General features: G+C 38.6%; 2 protein-coding genes across 2 annotated transcripts in view; both read left to right on the top strand.

Annotated features, from left to right (window-relative positions):
- Positions 1–2,089, top strand: part of LOC114487854 (ganglioside-induced differentiation-associated protein 1-like) — a 6,567-nt gene extending 4,478 nt beyond the window's left edge. Inside the window, exon 3 of the mRNA XM_028500325.1 lies at positions 1,956–2,089. Within this exon, the coding sequence (XP_028356126.1) occupies positions 1,956–2,089 (134 nt within the window). The remainder of the gene's footprint in view (positions 1–1,955) is intronic.
- The window catches only part of GDAP1 (ganglioside induced differentiation associated protein 1), a 25,723-nt gene continuing 9,191 nt past the window's right edge, over positions 2,085–18,616 (top strand). The window contains exons 1-3 of the mRNA XM_024127054.2: positions 2,085–2,265; positions 2,946–3,138; positions 11,964–12,137. Coding sequence (XP_023982822.1) covers positions 2,149–2,265; positions 2,946–3,138; positions 11,964–12,137 — 484 coding nt within the window. The 5' untranslated portion in view covers positions 2,085–2,148. The remainder of the gene's footprint in view (positions 2,266–2,945; positions 3,139–11,963; positions 12,138–18,616) is intronic.

The raw sequence follows: 18,616 nt of genomic DNA, 5'->3' as shown, positions 1-18,616 counted from the left end.
ATATTAAACACCAATACAGTAATCGGTCAATTCACTGATTCCTATATGGCTTGGCTGCTGGGAATACGTGATGGAGAAAGTGCTCAGTGTTGGATAGACCTGGGCTTTATTGTCAGGACTCTTTCAGCTGCAAGTGACAGAGGACCTAACAAGAATATTGGGTTTATTCAGATATTGAGGTGATTGAGCACATTAAGGAAAGGGAATGGATAGTATACATTGGAATCTGAAGTTAGAGAATTAAAAATGAAGTTCTTGTGAAGAGGAATGGGAGAGGAGGATCATACGGTAGTTGTAAACATTTTGAGGCCTAAAGAGAGAGGAGCAAGTGTGATATGATGTCCTGTTAACGTCACGGAGGGGCTTTTCCACATATACCTTCATCAGCTGCTGTTTTGCAGGCAATGTGCTAAGTGCTTTATACAAAGTCCCTCACTGAATGCCCATGTCAGTCATATATTTTTATATGCCTATGTGTTGCACATGATGAAGTGAAGGCTCAGGAGAGCTCAGGTTAAGGGTGGAGCTAGAATTTAAACCCGACTCTGATTGATGTCACAATTTTGCTTTTTCCTCTTCTATTCTGAAGAGCGAACTGATAAAAAACAAATTTGGTAAGGATCACTTCTGCTGTAGCACTTGAGAGATACTATAAAAATCTTTAAAAATTATACAAGAATCAGAGAGAGCAACAAATAAAGTGTTGTAAAAGGCAGGAACGACCTCATGAGATTTTTGTCTCTTCTAGGGGGCCTTTTTTGACCTGAGTTGGATGCCTACCTCTCTTTTCTCTTAGTACCTGTGTTTACTCTAAGACTGATAGTTCTCATCTCCACTGTGGTTTTCTGTTTATTTTGTTGTCTCTGCCACCAGACTTATATCTTGGGTGCCAGGTATCAGGTCTTATACAACTTTGTATTACCAGGGCCCAGTACAATGCTTGGAACACAGTAGGTACTCAATAAACATTTGCTGGATGAATTATACAAGCATTCATTTCATGGTCATATTAATACATATTTACTGAAAGAGAAATTTTGCTAATTTACTATTATGTTAAATTTTGAGAGGTGAATGGTAACAACTAGATTAGCATAAAATTATGATTTTGGCCATGATTATAAAGAGAATGTTTATAAGGCGACTGAACTTGTACATAATATGGAGTGTCTACAACATGCTAGGCTGTTTTGAGTGTTTAACATTGTATTTAGTTATTTAATTCTCACAAAAACCTTATGGGGGGAAATAGAATTATCTCTACTTCAAAAATTGTGAAAATTGAAAAACTAGGAAATGAACCCAAGTAGTTCTGCTCTAAAAATTCTGTGTTTAATTAGCAGATGCAAACTATTATATATAGAATGGATAAACAGCAAGGTCCTACTGTATAGCACAGGGAACTATATTCAGTATCATGTAGTAAACCATAATGGAAAGGAATATGAAAAAGAATACATATATATATGTATAACTGAATCACTGCTGTACACCTGAAACTAACACAACATTGTAAATCAACTATACTTGTTTTAATATTTATAATATAAATATTTTATTATATTTCAATAAAATAAGTTTAAAAAATTTTTAAAATGGGCAAAATATTTTCTGTTTAACTAGACTATTTTAATTCGCCATTGTTTATGAGACTTATTATTATTATTATTGTTGTTATTACATGACCGCATAATAGCATCTTCTAATGAAAACTCATAAATCTTTATCCTGTTGTTTTTGTCTGTAAACCGGGAACTTCCACCGAAGGCACAGACTCTCCAAGAGGAACCCTAAGTATCTTGGGAAATTGATGCTTTTATGCCTGAGCAACCTCTACTCCATCTGCAAAACCGATGAATAATTTGCAATCAACATTTTCCATTACTCATCTTAAATAATCAGGGACTCATATTTGAGATCGTTTACCCTAAAAAACGTCCAATTGCACCTCCCAGGTGACTTCTGTGCGCAGACTCCCCCCGCCCCCCCGCAGCTTTCTCGCCCACGAAACTACACTTCCCAGCGGTCTGTTCGTTCATCTGCGCGAACTCATCTTTCCCGGCTCTGGGTGGCATCCCGGCAAAGCTAAGGGCTGGGAGAAGTAAAGGACGGACAGGCGAGGCCCTCCCGCGCTCGCGCATCCCCGAAATGGCTCGGAGGCAGAACGAGCAGAGAGGGGGAGCGCCCTTGATGGCGGAAGGCAAGTCGGACGCGGAGGTTAAGCTCATTCTGTACCACTGGACGCATTCCTTCAGCTCTCAAAAGGTACAGGCCTCCGCCGGGCGGGCGGTGCGGATCGGGTTTCAGCACCGGGACAGCTCCCTCTGGGTGTTGCCCGGGTAAGCCGGCCCACTTAGAAACAGGCCTCCGACGCCCTACCCCCGGCGGGCGCTCCCTGAGGGGCAGGGGTGCGCCTTGGAGGGGAGCAGGGAGCATCAGTCTGAGGTGCAAAGGCACTACCAGTCGTGAAAATGCGACAAAAAAGCATCGCTTTTGGTATTTGGGCGGGAGGCCTTGTCTCCGGGGCCGTGGAGAGCGAGGCGGAGGGAAGGGCCTTCCTGCAGCCACATCGTCTAGGGTTCCTTCTTTTACTCTTGGTCGCATTCACTCTCTTCAACAGGCCTAGCCTGTCTGTTTCACGTCCTTATTATGGGGAGGACGCATCGTAAGGTTTAGGACACCGAGAAAGTAGTAGCGATGAAGAGGGTGACTGTGGACTGAATATAGCCAGAATCCTTGTCATTACTTAATTGGCTTTTCTCACTTATAAGAGGAAGACGCTAGAATATATCTCACTTGTTAATTCCAGGAATAGGAATAGCTGAAAAGAATGTTGAAAATCTTAATAACTCAGGGAAGCACAAAAGAGCTGCTTGGTGGTATCCAGGGATGTCATTTAATTAAAAGCCTCCACGCGTTGTGGTAACCAGTGTGAACTCTTCCAGGTGCGCTTGGTAATTGCTGAAAAGGCATTGAAGTGCGAGGAACATGATGTAAGTCTGCCCCTGAGTGAGCACAATGAGCCCTGGTTTATGCGTTTGAACTCAACTGGAGAAGTGCCCGTCCTTATCCACGGGGAAAACATTATTTGTGAGGCCACTCAGATCATTGATTATCTTGAACAGACTTTCCTGGATGGTAATGTTAAGGCTATTTGCGATTTCTTGGATTTACTTTCAACACAAATATATGTCTTCCTTCCTCCCTCCCTTCCTTTCCCCCTTCCTTCCCTCCTTCCTTTTTCCTTCCTTCCTCCCCCCTTTCCTCCCTTCCTCCCCTCTTTTTGGTTTCATGATGGTGGTTTAGTGCCAACAACCTTTTCCATTTCCATAAGCACACAAATATAAAGTGGGTCAATAGCATAAATTCTGTATAAGCCATTGTAACTCCATTGAAAAGATTTCACGTAAACTACCAATTTTAATGTTGGAACTTCCCTTTTAAATTCACTTGCAAAAAACCCTGCGGGTGTGTGGTTTGTGGTGGTGATTTATTAGCCTTGAAGTCAAATTCATAATATTGATTTTAAATGAACAGTATGAAAATCAGTGTCATTTAGTCTACTAAACGGTTCTACCTTAAAAACAATAGGAGGGAAAAAGAGAAATAAATCTTAGGCAAGGGAGATTAGAGTGTTGGTATACTTGGAGATCTTTGCCCTTGTTACATCTGTATGGTTTGAATTTTATATCTTTTGTGAGGAATTATAGGGCTCAAATCAGTACAGTGCTGTTAAGTAATAATCATTTATTGACAGCCTGTTTTGTGTCAGACATTTTATAATTTCTGTTCTAGTCAGTCTTCCAAAAAAACCAACCTGAGATAGGCATGGTAGACTAATCATTCCCCTTTTGTACACGAGGAAAGAGAAACAGAGGGGTTGCCTAAGGTAACAGCTATTTTATGGCAGATTAGGGCTGGAATGCAAGCCTTTCAAATCCAAACCTTCCTATTACACAGACCATCTCTCATAGCCATTGCCACTTACACAGTGTCTTGCTTCTTCCTAATAACAAGCCTTTGAGGTAAACTGTAGCTTCAATATTTGCCCAAGATTACACAGCTGATCACTGACAGAACTGAGAGCAGAACAGAGGGCTCTTAGCTATCAGCTAAGTACTCTTCTGAAAAAGAAGTTGCACGACGAGATCCAGTCACTCCTCATCTGCCACCAGTTATGTTGATGTTAATTGGGCAAGATAAAACCAGAATATAACCCCAAATTACTGGAAGCTGAGAAAGGAAATTATAAGGCCCCAAAAAGTCTGAGGTACTTAGAAGAAAGATAGGTATAGGAGCTAAATGGGGGCTGGGGGGAGTTTACCCCAGGGAATTGGATTAGCAATGGGCTTCCCTTATTCTTAACCCAAGTGTTTAGTTCCCTAAGATTTTGATTGGAGGTGACCACTGATCTAAACTGCTTTTCCATCCATCATTACTTGCTATTCCTTATAAGTCTAAATGCTGGGGACTGCACAGAAAATGGGGGCTAATTGATTTAAGACAATTTTTCTCAATCTTGAGCTTTTTGGAAATGGACAAGTCTGTTGAGTAATAATTTGTATTTCTTGGGAGAAGTGATTATAATAATGTGAATAAGACAAAATAATTGCATAAGAATTCTACTTTAAATCATCAAAAACTTTAAAAAGATATAGCAAATGAAAATCATGTTTAAATCTTTTGTTAGCATCCCTTGAACTACTATTACTACCATTCTCCTCCTCCTCTTCCTGACATTATCTCTCCTGTAAGATATTCAGTAATATAGTGTTACTTTACAGTATAGTAATGTTAATGATTATTAGGTTTCATCAAATTTTTTTAAGGCTTTTTCTTTTTCTTTGACTATATAATAGCAACACTGAAATGCATTCTGAGTCCTGCTCAAAGTGAATACTGACCTTTTCTCACTACTATTCATTGAATCAGAGGAGAAGGTACTGTGGGCTAAACATTAAGAGGAAAATATGGAAACTAAGGACTTTAATTCTGGTTGTACCAATAGAATAAGTAGACAATCAAGAATTCTAGCTCTTAGTCTGAAGCTGTCTCAAACTGGGTGCATATCCTTGGTGACTTGACTTTTCTGTTTGTCCTCTTGGATTAGGTGATATAGTTTTATCAGTTGCAGAGATAAAGCAAGTCCAATCAACCCTTATTTCACTCTTTCCCATTTCCCAAGGAGAGTAGTCATTCAACTGGAAGGGGTAAAGGAAGATTAAGATTAAGGGAACTAAAACCCATGGTAGATATGAAGACAGTAAGAAAACAGTTACATAAATGCAGGCTAGTCTAGTCTCCAGATGAAGTTTGTCTCAAAGTGTTAAAATGAAAAACAAACATGTAAGCATTATCACAGTGATCATTGAGATAATTTGTATTTATCATTAAGAACTCATGGAGATTAGGAAAAGGGCCAGACAAGAGAGAGACAAATGTTATCCCAATTGTTAACGAGAGGGGAGGCTGAATTCTAATCCTTGCTACTTAACACGTATTCCATGGACCAGCAGCATTGGTATCACCTTGGAGCTTGTTAGAAATGCAGAATTCTAGACTCTACTGCAAGTCTCTTGAATCAGAATCTGCATTTTAACAAGATTCCCAAGTGATTCATAAATACATAAAAGTTTGAGAAGCACGACTACAAATTACTGTGCATTAAATAATTGCTTAAGCTTTAAGCAGTGCTATAAATTACTGTCTTTAAGCGTGGCAGAGTTCTAGAATGTGTTGTCAAAAATTTTTAAAGTATATATTTTTTGAGTATCTCGATGAAAAGGAACCAGCTTACGTTTTACATTACTGGAGAATGTGTTTAACACTTTAAAAAGTGAATCTATTAGGTGCTGGGCATAGTTCTAGATACAGTGTATCTTGATTTAAGCAGAGCATTTGAGATTAAGTCATATGATACCCCTGTGGAATGAAGGAGCATATATGGCTAGATGAAAGTAATGCACATTTTCTGATGAATAACCACCATAATGAAGAATATTCATTTATGAATTTCTTATACCATGTTGCTTGTTTAGCTATATTCTCTCATTTCACTTATCCTATGATAATTTTTATCACACTTTAATTATTTCAGTTACTTGTAGACCACTGTAAGCTCCGTGAGGTCAGAGACAGTGCCTGTTTCATTAACAACTGTATTCCCAGTGCCTGGTATGGTGACTGTTCTTTAATGGGAGCTTAATAAATACTTTTGAATGATTAAAATGAACGAGTTATTGAAAACAGATGTCAGCCTGGACAGGGATCTCTACTGGTGTTCTTTAAGGCTTCTATTCTCTGACTGAGTCTAACAATTCCATAAATGATTTGAATAAAGACATCGAAGAAACACTATTATACTTGCGGATGTGTAAGCTGTGATAGTTAAAATGATGACTAGCTTATGAAATGCTTCTCATGGAACAATGAAATGGAACAATAACTAAGATAAAGTTTAACAAGGCTAAAAGTAGTATATGAATTTTGTTTTAAAAAATCAGCTGCATTAATGAAGGCTGGGAGACCTGGCCTGCCAATAAGTTGCCAACAAAAGCCAACAATGAAATAAAAGACTAGTGTGATTTCAAGTTGTTTCAAAAGTACAGATTCTGTCTAGAACATGGCAGATTGTGACCTGCTATATTTGAACTGGTTAGAACATGCAGCATTTTGACCAATTATGGATGGAACTTTGAGGAAAGGTGACAAATTAGAATGATAATGAGTAAATGGATTTCATGAGGTGTACAGTTGCCCATGGTTATATAAGAGACTTTAAGTGTATCCATTCATCTAAAGAACAGGGTGTAGTCAACTGGCATCTCCTTTGCTCTTATTTGCTATCCTTTATTAGTCTATCAACTGGGGATTGTACTAAAAATGATGGCTTGCTGACCTGCACACCTTTCTCAACCTTTCTGTATAATCAGTATTTACCTATTTACATCCTTTTGGTATATCATCATCTCTTTTAGTGAACTGTAACTTGGCCACTAAATAATAAAAAAAAGGGAGCATGTAATCTCCAGATTATCTAGAAAATTAAAAATGTAAATTGCTAGGAATCTGGCATCCCAATTAAATTCTGATTTTTAGAAGTAAAAAAAAAAAAGAGAGCATGAAATAACTACAAAATACTAGAATATAACTGATTATTACTGCCAATAAGTGGTGACCTGGAATCAAGGATGTCATATGGTGAATACTGAATTTTGGTAATTTAATATGTTTTATAACAGTTCTCTGAAGACTATGTCCCATATCTTATGTCTAGATATATCATTTTAAGTATTCTTAGGAAAAGAATTTGGTTTGGAAATAATCCAAGTATTCTGGTATAAAGTATCACATACTAAGTCTGATTAGGAAATATAAATTTATTTTATAAATATAGTTTTATCAATATATATTGAAAAGCAACTCGGATTTTAAAGATAATATTCATTCTGAAATTACTGTTATATTACAAATATAGTTATTTATGTAAGGAATTTTCAATTATTATTAAGGTCATAGAATAAATAATTTTATATCTGTTAGTAAAAGGGTCTCATATACAGTTGAATAACATTATACACTTTTTCGCACATCTACTGAAATTGTAGGTTAGCACAAAGGATTGTAACTGAGTGCAGAGAAAATGTGGTATATGGTAAGGAAAAGAAAATGAGTCTTTAAAACTCATGATTATGCCAATAAAAGTGGTTTTAAAAAGTAATTTTTAAAAAAACTTTCTCTGATTTGTCCAATTTTAGTGAACAGGACGGGGTGTTAAAATTACAGAAGTCCTGGTTCTATATTATGTGTATACAATAACTGGAACAAACTATCTGATCAAGGAATTTTTGCCCCCCAATTATGAATGTTCCTATAAAAGTTTTAACTATACTACCAATTAAAAAGTAGTTAAACATTTAAGGTATAAAATGTATTGACTATCTTGCTACAAATTTGGCTCTGTCTCAGAAAATTCTGGATGTGTATAATGAACTTGTGTAATTTGACATCGTGTTTTTTTCTCATCTGTGCTTAGATTTGATCTTCTGAGCTCTGAAGTTATGACAGCCTTGAATTGTAGTCAGTTTGTAACCATATCTTTTGCTTCAGGTCATAATTTAATTGTTTACCATTATTATATTTTTAACAGCCTGGTGTATGACTAGTTGAAGGGTACAATTTTGTTCAGCTACATGCTGCATATTATCTTATGTACCAATGTCATCACTAAGTGATCTAAGTAAAATAAAAAATCGGCAGAGGGATAGAGATAGAAATGAAGTCTAATCTATTCTCATTGAAGGAAGACCTGACAGTTATTCAAATAGACCTAGGGGGTGTCTTTCTAGAAAACAGTCATAATGATGCCTCCTTTATCTGCCATCACTGGGGAGTGTAGGAAATCAAAGCAGCCAATTTAGGAAAATAATTAAAACGTATGCCTTTAAGCCCCTAGATTCTTTTTAGTTTTTGCTCTTGGGGAAACTGAATGTAATTTTTAATGGCTCCGGGCCATTGTTATTCTACCCAACAGTACAGGGACTTGAGAATATATGGAGCTGTTGGTCCCCATTAAATAAAACTATTATTACAGAATGCTTTTATTGTTTCTTTCTGATTTAGAATTTTGTTCTTTTGTTTTCTCTCTTTGTTGTTTATCACATCTTTCTGCTTTATGTCCATCTGCCTGTTTCTAATTTGCTGCCTAAATTTCGGTGCAGTACAAGACCTGCCTTTGTCCCCACTCAGTTCTACAACGTCAGGTCTTATGCCAGTGTACTTATTTATTCTTCCAGCTTAGTCACTAATCCTGGCTTCCACTACTGCAACCTTCCACCCCAATGAAGAGTTCCCAGAATTATTCTTATTGCCTGTTTCTCAAACCCTGTAACCCTTCTATTGCTTTCTCACTCCTGATTGAGGTAGAATACCAAGAAAAGATTTTCTCTTTTTAGTATCGTAACAAAAATGCTTTATGGAAGGACTGGAAAATAAAATGAGGACGAGAGGGAAGATTTTCTGTATAATTCAAAGGAAATTCCCAGTTGTCTTTTGAAAAACTCTCTTTCCAGAGGCACTGGACACTTTTGTGTGCTGGTGTCGGGAGGATGCTGGTGGCACATTGGATGTGCGATACTGGACAGGGTGTCCTTGAAGAGAGAAAGTGAGCTTGGAAAAGAACATGGGTTCAGTGGGTATCTGATGCTCTGCCTGACGAAGTGTTTTAGGAGATAGTTATGTAGTAATGGAGCAGTGAGTAGAAGATGACTTTCATGCATTCAAATCTGTGGATTCAGACTTGGCCAGATGGACCTTCCCCAGAAAGCAATTGGATGTTGTTTTTCCTGCTTTTATTCTCTTTCCCAGGAAGGAAGTCGTATGCTCTTCTGAAGACAAGCCCCCGGCCTGGCACAAGAAAGCAGCCAGAGCCAGCAGCTATAAATTTAACCACTTGAGAGGCATTTTAAAATGCCGTATCATTTATGGTTATTAACCTGTGGTTCTTGGACCCCCCAGAACAGTGGTTCTTAAACATTTTGGTTTTCAAGGCCCCTTTTGTCTTAAAAGTTAATGAGGACATTTGAGGGCTTTTGTTTATGCGTTCTATCTATCAATATCTATCAAACTAGAAATTAAAATTGAGAAAAGTTTAAAATACAAGAATATACAACCCCACATTCCATTAACTGTCAGAGTGATGGAGTTATCACATGTTGTATAGGCTCTGGAAAATACCATCATACACTCAAGAGAGAATAAGAGTGAAAAAGCAATTAACATCTTAGTATTACTATAAAAATAGCTTTGACTTGTAGACCCCCTGAGAGTGTCTTCAGGAAGCCCAGGGGTTTTCAGACCATACTTTGAGAACTTTTACTGCTAGTGGTCTGTGAATAGAATTCAGGACATTTGATATCTTAGAGGGGAAAAAAATTACATCTTTATTTTTCACTAATTTCAAACAGAAATTTATCATTTCCTTTCATTTCCAATGTAGACATAATCCAAAGCAATATCAGGAGTGCCTGTGACTTTGTTCGTATGTTCATGTGACTGTGATGTGTTCATAGCATATCAAGTTATTGCAGCTATCTTACCATATCACTTATGCCCATCACTACTTTGAAATTATGGTAGTTATTAGACCTGCTGCTAGCTTTTGTTAGTGTATTAATAAAAATACACCCATATTAGTATTTTATAATTTAAAATTACTTTGATAGTTTATTTTAATATAATCAATTTCCTTTGCAATCCTATGTCTTGTATTTTATGCATTGGAGAACATTATTTTGAGAAGAGGTCAGTGGCACACAAAAGGTTAAGAACGCTTTAGAATTTCAAGGACCTTAGAAGGCCTCCAGTCTCTTATCCTCATGGGAATGTTTACCATGCATTGGTTGGGATCCTGGTGATATTCTGAGATCCTGAAAAGTCAGCAAGGAAGTGTGCTGTAGTTGGGCAAATTCACGGTTGACGAGCAGAACATAGCTGACACTTCATGCTTGGTCATTCTAATGCAGACTTCAGAATTGGACTCCCAGCAGGGAGTTAGACATTTGCCCACTGGTTTGAGGAGTAATCCATATTCTTTTTTCTTAGAGAGTCAGAAATAGCCTGTTGCCTTAAAATCTTGTACTACTTGGTCTGGCATTATGAGATATTGCCTGAAATCTTACTCTCCAACCAACTCTGAATTGTCAATGTTTATGAATGAGTGTGTGATGCTCAAAAGGATTCCAAATTAAGTAAATAACTCAAACTAAATGAATAAGTGAATTAGCAAAAAATAAATGAATAGAGTTGAGGTCATTCTTTTCACCTGTTAGATTAATAAGCTTGTTGGCATTTTTTTAGGGGAAGTTTGAGAGTCAGAAGTGGGCACAGATTCTGTAGGGACTTAGCCCTGACCTTTGGATCACATGGTTCATTTTTATTCTTCTTGAATAGTCTCTGAGAAGTAAACCCTTTGAAGATGTTGCGATGATGTAACAAAACAGAGCACTGCATTAGGAGTTAATGACTTTGGTTCTTGGTCTGCCTCTAATTAGCTGAGGGATCTTGGGAGAATGTCTCAGCCTATATATCTCAGTGTCCTCGTTAACTGCTACAGAGCTTCTGCAGCTCAAATATTCTATAATAACTAGCAATTTGGGAATATATTAATTCATTAATTGAAATTTATTCAACACCTACTATGAGCCAAACATTATATTGGGCACTGGAATTCAACAAAGAACAATACATGGTCCCTGCCCTTAAGGAGTCTATAGTCTAGAGTTTAACCAGCAAATGAAGATTTATGTAGAACCCACTCTCCAGAGATAAAATATTATAAATTGCTGGTGAATTCCATGAAGATTATCAATTCCCATTCGCATAGCATCAATGGGATCACTCTTGGTATTAACTGGAACCTGGGAAGGTGTGGCCCCTGATCATCTTTCCATAATGAGCCTTCATTCACTTAACCAACATTTACCAAGGACCTAAAATGTATGAGACACTATGCTAGACTCCGGATCATACGTTCCTTGCCCTGAAGGGGTTTATGGGGCAAAAAGATACAAACAGCTAATTAAGGTGATAAGGGCTATAATGGAGTATGTACAGAGTATTTTGCATGTACAGAGGAAGGCACACTTGACTTAGTCAGATGTTGGTAGTTGTGGAAGGTTGGGGAAATTTCCGCAGAGGAGTTGGCATAAAAAACTAGACCTTGAGAGTAGTGATTTGCAAGGTGGAGAAGTGTGATCATGGTTTGGGAATCTGGTCTGGTACCTCAGTCCAATTCAAAGTTTGAATGTCTGGGCTGGAGAGATATCATCCTTTAAATCCCTTCATATAATACTGAAAATGTTAATGTTGAGGGGCTGGGGTTTTTGTTTCTTGCTTTTGGATGTAACATCTTGTTTGTAACTTTTCCTTCAATGTTTTTGTGTGTGTTTGTGTGCGTATTTTAGAAAAAACACCCAGGCTAATGCCCGATAAAGGAAGCATGTATTACCCACGGGTACAACATTATCGAGAACTACTTGACTCCTTACCCATGGACGCCTATACACACGGCTGCATTTTACATCCTGAGCTAACTGTGGACTCCATGATCCCAGCTTATGCAACAACAAGAATTCGCAGTATGTAAAGTTCTTAAAGACCTGGAATTCTGTCTCGAGTTTCTTTTAATTCATTTTTGAGACCTAGCACACCTCAGGAAGACTTGGGGGCAGGGTTGTTGAGTTTGCTTCATGGACGTGCATGTTATATATCGATCCACGCACCAGTCAGATGAACCTGTGCTTCAGCTGTTCAGCTGGACATTTATTGTCTACACGACCTGATTTTCCAGCTCTTGGCCTTGAGGGCCAAGCTTAAATAAAACTCAGAAGAGTGGCCTGTGGAAAAGTAGAGAACATAACATGTTCTCATGGACAAATGGACTAGGAATAAGGAAAGCTGGGATCTGCTGGGAGTTACGGGCGACTGAGTTCCCATTTCTGGTCCTTAATTTTTGTTTCATTATGTGAAGAGCTGGGCTACAGGCTGTCTAGCCATTACTCTTCCTCTGAGTTTAGTGATCGGAGATTCACTGAGGTTGAGCTGTGACCTCCAGCTCTCTCCTTCCTCCTGCCCTGAGGATAGGGAAGGGTCAGTGCATGGGATGAGGTTCAGGAGGAGGTGTGCTCCATGGCCCAGGGGATTGGGATGGGAAGGGAAGGAAAGGGAAGGGGCTGTGATCAGACCGGGCGTTTTTGACCAGGAACACTCACACCCAGAGCTAACTGGAACAAACTATCTGATCAAGGAATTTTTGCCCCCCAATTATGAATGTTCCTATAAAAGTTTTAACTATACTACCAATTAAAAAGTAGTTAAACATTTAAGGTATAAAATGTATTGACTATCTTGCTACAAATTTGGCTCTGTCTCAGAAAATTCTGGATGTGTATAATGAACTTGTGTAATTTGACATCGTGTTTTTTTCTCATCTGTGCTTAGATTTGATCTTCTGAGCTCTGAAGTTATGACAGCCTTGAATTGTAGTCAGTTTGTAACCATATCTTTTGCTTCAGGTCATAATTTAATTGTTTACCATTATTATATTTTTAACAGCCTGGTGTATGACTAGTTGAAGGGTACAATTTTGTTCAGCTACATGCTGCATATTATCTTATGTACCAATGTCATCACTAAGTGATCTAAGTAAAATAAAAAATCGGCAGAGGGATAGAGATAGAAATGAAGTCTAATCTATTCTCATTGAAGGAAGACCTGACAGTTATTCAAATAGACCTAGGGGGTGTCTTTCTAGAAAACAGTCATAATGATGCCTCCTTTATCTGCCATCACTGGGGAGTGTAGGAAATCAAAGCAGCCAATTTAGGAAAATAATTAAAACGTATGCCTTTAAGCCCCTAGATTCTTTTTAGTTTTTGCTCTTGGGGAAACTGAATGTAATTTTTAATGGCTCCGGGCCATTGTTATTCTACCCAACAGTACAGGGACTTGAGAATATATGGAGCTGTTGGTCCCCATTAAATAAAACTATTATTACAGAATGCTTTTATTGTTTCTTTCTGATTTAGAATTTTGTTCTTTTGTTTTCTCTCTTTGTTGTTTATCACATCTTTCTGCTTTATGTCCATCTGCCTGTTTCTAATTTGCTGCCTAAATTTCGGTGCAGTACAAGACCTGCCTTTGTCCCCACTCAGTTCTACAACGTCAGGTCTTATGCCAGTGTACTTATTTATTCTTCCAGCTTAGTCACTAATCCTGGCTTCCACTACTGCAACCTTCCACCCCAATGAAGAGTTCCCAGAATTATTCTTATTGCCTGTTTCTCAAACCCTGTAACCCTTCTATTGCTTTCTCACTCCTGATTGAGGTAGAATACCAAGAAAAGATTTTCTCTTTTTAGTATCGTAACAAAAATGCTTTATGGAAGGACTGGAAAATAAAATGAGGACGAGAGGGAAGATTTTCTGTATAATTCAAAGGAAATTCCCAGTTGTCTTTTGAAAAACTCTCTTTCCAGAGGCACTGGACACTTTTGTGTGCTGGTGTCGGGAGGATGCTGGTGGCACATTGGATGTGCGATACTGGACAGGGTGTCCTTGAAGAGAGAAAGTGAGCTTGGAAAAGAACATGGGTTCAGTGGGTATCTGATGCTCTGCCTGACGAAGTGTTTTAGGAGATAGTTATGTAGTAATGGAGCAGTGAGTAGAAGATGACTTTCATGCATTCAAATCTGTGGATTCAGACTTGGCCAGATGGACCTTCCCCAGAAAGCAATTGGATGTTGTTTTTCCTGCTTTTATTCTCTTTCCCAGGAAGGAAGTCGTATGCTCTTCTGAAGACAAGCCCCCGGCCTGGCACAAGAAAGCAGCCAGAGCCAGCAGCTATAAATTTAACCACTTGAGAGGCATTTTAAAATGCCGTATCATTTATGGTTATTAACCTGTGGTTCTTGGACCCCCCAGAACAGTGGTTCTTAAACATTTTGGTTTTCAAGGCCCCTTTTGTCTTAAAAGTTAATGAGGACATTTGAGGGCTTTTGTTTATGCGTTCTATCTATCAATATCTATCAAACTAGAAATTAAAATTGAGAAAAGTTTAAAATACAAGAATATACAACCCCACATTCCATTAACTGTCAGAGTGATGGAGTTATCACATGTTGTATAGGCTCTGGAAAATACCATCATACACTCAAGAGAGAATAAGAGTGAAAAAGCAATTAACATCTTAGTATTACTATAAAAATAGCTTTGACTTGTAGACCCCCTGAGAGTGTCTTCAGGAAGCCCAGGGGTTTTCAGACCATACTTTGAGAACTTTTACTGCTAGTGGTCTGTGAATAGAATTCAGGACATTTGATATCTTAGAGGGGAAAAAAATTACATCTTTATTTTTCACTAATTTCAAACAGAAATTTATCATTTCCTTTCATTTCCAATGTAGACATAATCCAAAGCAATATCAGGAGTGCCTGTGACTTTGTTCGTATGTTCATGTGACTGTGATGTGTTCATAGCATATCAAGTTATTGCAGCTATCTTACCATATCACTTATGCCCATCACTACTTTGAAATTATGGTAGTTATTAGACCTGCTGCTAGCTTTTGTTAGTGTATTAATAAAAATACACCCATATTAGTATTTTATAATTTAAAATTACTTTGATAGTTTATTTTAATATAATCAATTTCCTTTGCAATCCTATGTCTTGTATTTTATGCATTGGAGAACATTATTTTGAGAAGAGGTCAGTGGCACACAAAAGGTTAAGAACGCTTTAGAATTTCAAGGACCTTAGAAGGCCTCCAGTCTCTTATCCTCATGGGAATGTTTACCATGCATTGGTTGGGATCCTGGTGATATTCTGAGATCCTGAAAAGTCAGCAAGGAAGTGTGCTGTAGTTGGGCAAATTCACGGTTGACGAGCAGAACATAGCTGACACTTCATGCTTGGTCATTCTAATGCAGACTTCAGAATTGGACTCCCAGCAGGGAGTTAGACATTTGCCCACTGGTTTGAGGAGTAATCCATATTCTTTTTTCTTAGAGAGTCAGAAATAGCCTGTTGCCTTAAAATCTTGTACTACTTGGTCTGGCATTATGAGATATTGCCTGAAATCTTACTCTCCAACCAACTCTGAATTGTCAATGTTTATGAATGAGTGTGTGATGCTCAAAAGGATTCCAAATTAAGTAAATAACTCAAACTAAATGAATAAGTGAATTAGCAAAAAATAAATGAATAGAGTTGAGGTCATTCTTTTCACCTGTTAGATTAATAAGCTTGTTGGCATTTTTTTAGGGGAAGTTTGAGAGTCAGAAGTGGGCACAGATTCTGTAGGGACTTAGCCCTGACCTTTGGATCACATGGTTCATTTTTATTCTTCTTGAATAGTCTCTGAGAAGTAAACCCTTTGAAGATGTTGCGATGATGTAACAAAACAGAGCACTGCATTAGGAGTTAATGACTTTGGTTCTTGGTCTGCCTCTAATTAGCTGAGGGATCTTGGGAGAATGTCTCAGCCTATATATCTCAGTGTCCTCGTTAACTGCTACAGAGCTTCTGCAGCTCAAATATTCTATAATAACTAGCAATTTGGGAATATATTAATTCATTAATTGAAATTTATTCAACACCTACTATGAGCCAAACATTATATTGGGCACTGGAATTCAACAAAGAACAATACATGGTCCCTGCCCTTAAGGAGTCTATAGTCTAGAGTTTAACCAGCAAATGAAGATTTATGTAGAACCCACTCTCCAGAGATAAAATATTATAAATTGCTGGTGAATTCCATGAAGATTATCAATTCCCATTCGCATAGCATCAGTGGGATCACTCTTGGTATTAACTGGAACCTGGGAAGGTGTGGTCCCTGATCATCTTTCCATAATGAGCCTTCATTCACTTAACCAACATTTACCAAGGGCCTAAAATGTATGAGACACTATGCTAGACTCCGGATCATACGTTCCTTGCCCTGAAGGGGTTTATGGGGCAAAAAGATACAAACAGCTAATTAAGGTGATAAGGGCTATAATGGAGTATGTACAGAGTATTTTGCATGTACAGAGGAAGGCACACTTGACTTAGTCAGATGTTGGTAGTTGTGGAAGGTTGGGGAAATTTCCGCAGAGGAGTTGGCATAAAAAACTAGACCTTGAGAGTAGTGATTTGCAAGGTGGAGAAGTGTGATCATGGTTTGGGAATCTGGTCTGGTACCTCAGTCCAATTCAAAGTTTGAATGTCTGGGCTGGAGAGATATCATCCTTTAAATCCCTTCATATAATACTGAAAATGTTAATGTTGAGGGGCTGGGGTTTTTGTTTCTTGCTTTTGGATGTAACATCTTGTTTGTAACTTTTCCTTCAATGTTTTTGTGTGTGTTTGTGTGCGTATTTTAGAAAAAACACCCAGGCTAATGCCCGATAAAGGAAGCATGTATTACCCACGGGTACAACATTATCGAGAACTACTTGACTCCTTACCCATGGACGCCTATACACACGGCTGCATTTTACATCCTGAGCTAACTGTGGACTCCATGATCCCAGCTTATGCAACAACAAGAATTCGCAGTATGTAAAGTTCTTAAAGACCTGGAATTCTGTCTCGAGTTTCTTTTAATTCATTTTTGAGACCTAGCACACCTCAGGAAGACTTGGGGGCAGGGTTGTTGAGTTTGCTTCATGGACGTGCATGTTATATATCGATCCACGCACCAGTCAGATGAACCTGTGCTTCAGCTGTTCAGCTGGACATTTATTGTCTACACGACCTGATTTTCCAGCTCTTGGCCTTGAGGGCCAAGCTTAAATAAAACTCAGAAGAGTGGCCTGTGGAAAAGTAGAGAACATAACATGTTCTCATGGACAAATGGACTAGGAATAAGGAAAGCTGGGATCTGCTGGGAGTTACGGGCGACTGAGTTCCCATTTCTGGTCCTTAATTTTTGTTTCATTATGTGAAGAGCTGGGCTACAGGCTGTCTAGCCATTACTCTTCCTCTGAGTTTAGTGATCGGAGATTCACTGAGGTTGAGCTGTGACCTCCAGCTCTCTCCTTCCTCCTGCCCTGAGGATAGGGAAGGGTCAGTGCATGGGATGAGGTTCAGGAGGGGGTGTGCTCCATGGCCCAGGGGTTTGGGATGGGAAGGGAAGGAAAGGGAAGGGGCTGTGATCAGACCGGGCGTGTTTGACCAGGAACACTCACACCCAGAGCTTCAATTCCAGAAAGCACGTTCTTTCTGTTACATCATACCCCGCCTTTACAGTTCTCTTACTTAGGCTATTTTACTTTCTTTTTGATACCCTCCTCCTCGCTCCTCTCCTCTTGCCTTCCCTGCCCTGCTCTCCCTCCCTCTGTTTTTCTCCTCTCTCTTCCAGCTTCTCACCTTCCTCTTGTTCCTCCTCCTTCTCCTCAGAGATACTCATTACATCATTAAATGATCTGAAACAAGTATTCTGACTATATTTACCTAGAGTAAATATTTCTCTAAATAAGGCTTTTTCCTTCCCTTTACATAGAAATTTATTACAGAAAACCTGGAAGGTATTGAAGGGTAGAACTACCCTGCTCAAGCACTTACGATGTGCTGGGCTTTGCGTTCAATGCTTTTCCACGGTGCCTCCCATTTCATTCTCAGCCTGTGCGGCAGATACTCTGAGAACTCCATTTTATTTTATTATTTATTTATTTACCCAGATTCTGCTTTTATTTCCTGGGAATTGTTAATGGGCTTTGCCAGGACAAGGTTCTCGCGGTCTTTCTCTCTAGCAGCTCCCACCTACTGAGATAAGCAGCAGGGTCCTTTGATGTAGAGGAGCACTGTAGAGGTAGAAACCCCCTTTTAAGAGGATAAGGAAGGGATCAAGATGGGTGATTCGCTTTCTTCTTTTCCTGATTCATTCTTCTTAGTACTATAATAGCTGAAAGGTCACCCTTATAGTTCAGGAAAGTCAGAACGTTACAAGTGAGAGAGGAGCTTAAGAAAAAGAGTAGAGAGTCACTAGGAAGAAAAGAACAACTGGTTGCTCCAGTGTGTGTGTGTGTGTGTGTGTGTGTGTGTGTGTGTGTGTGTGTGTGTGTGAGAGA

This window comes from Physeter macrocephalus, chromosome 15 (assembly GCF_002837175.3).
Source record: "Physeter macrocephalus isolate SW-GA chromosome 15, ASM283717v5, whole genome shotgun sequence".
Classification (NCBI taxonomy): Eukaryota; Metazoa; Chordata; class Mammalia; order Artiodactyla; family Physeteridae; genus Physeter; species Physeter macrocephalus.
Note: the sequence above shows the minus strand (reverse complement) of the source record. Positions and strands in the feature narration are given on the sequence as shown.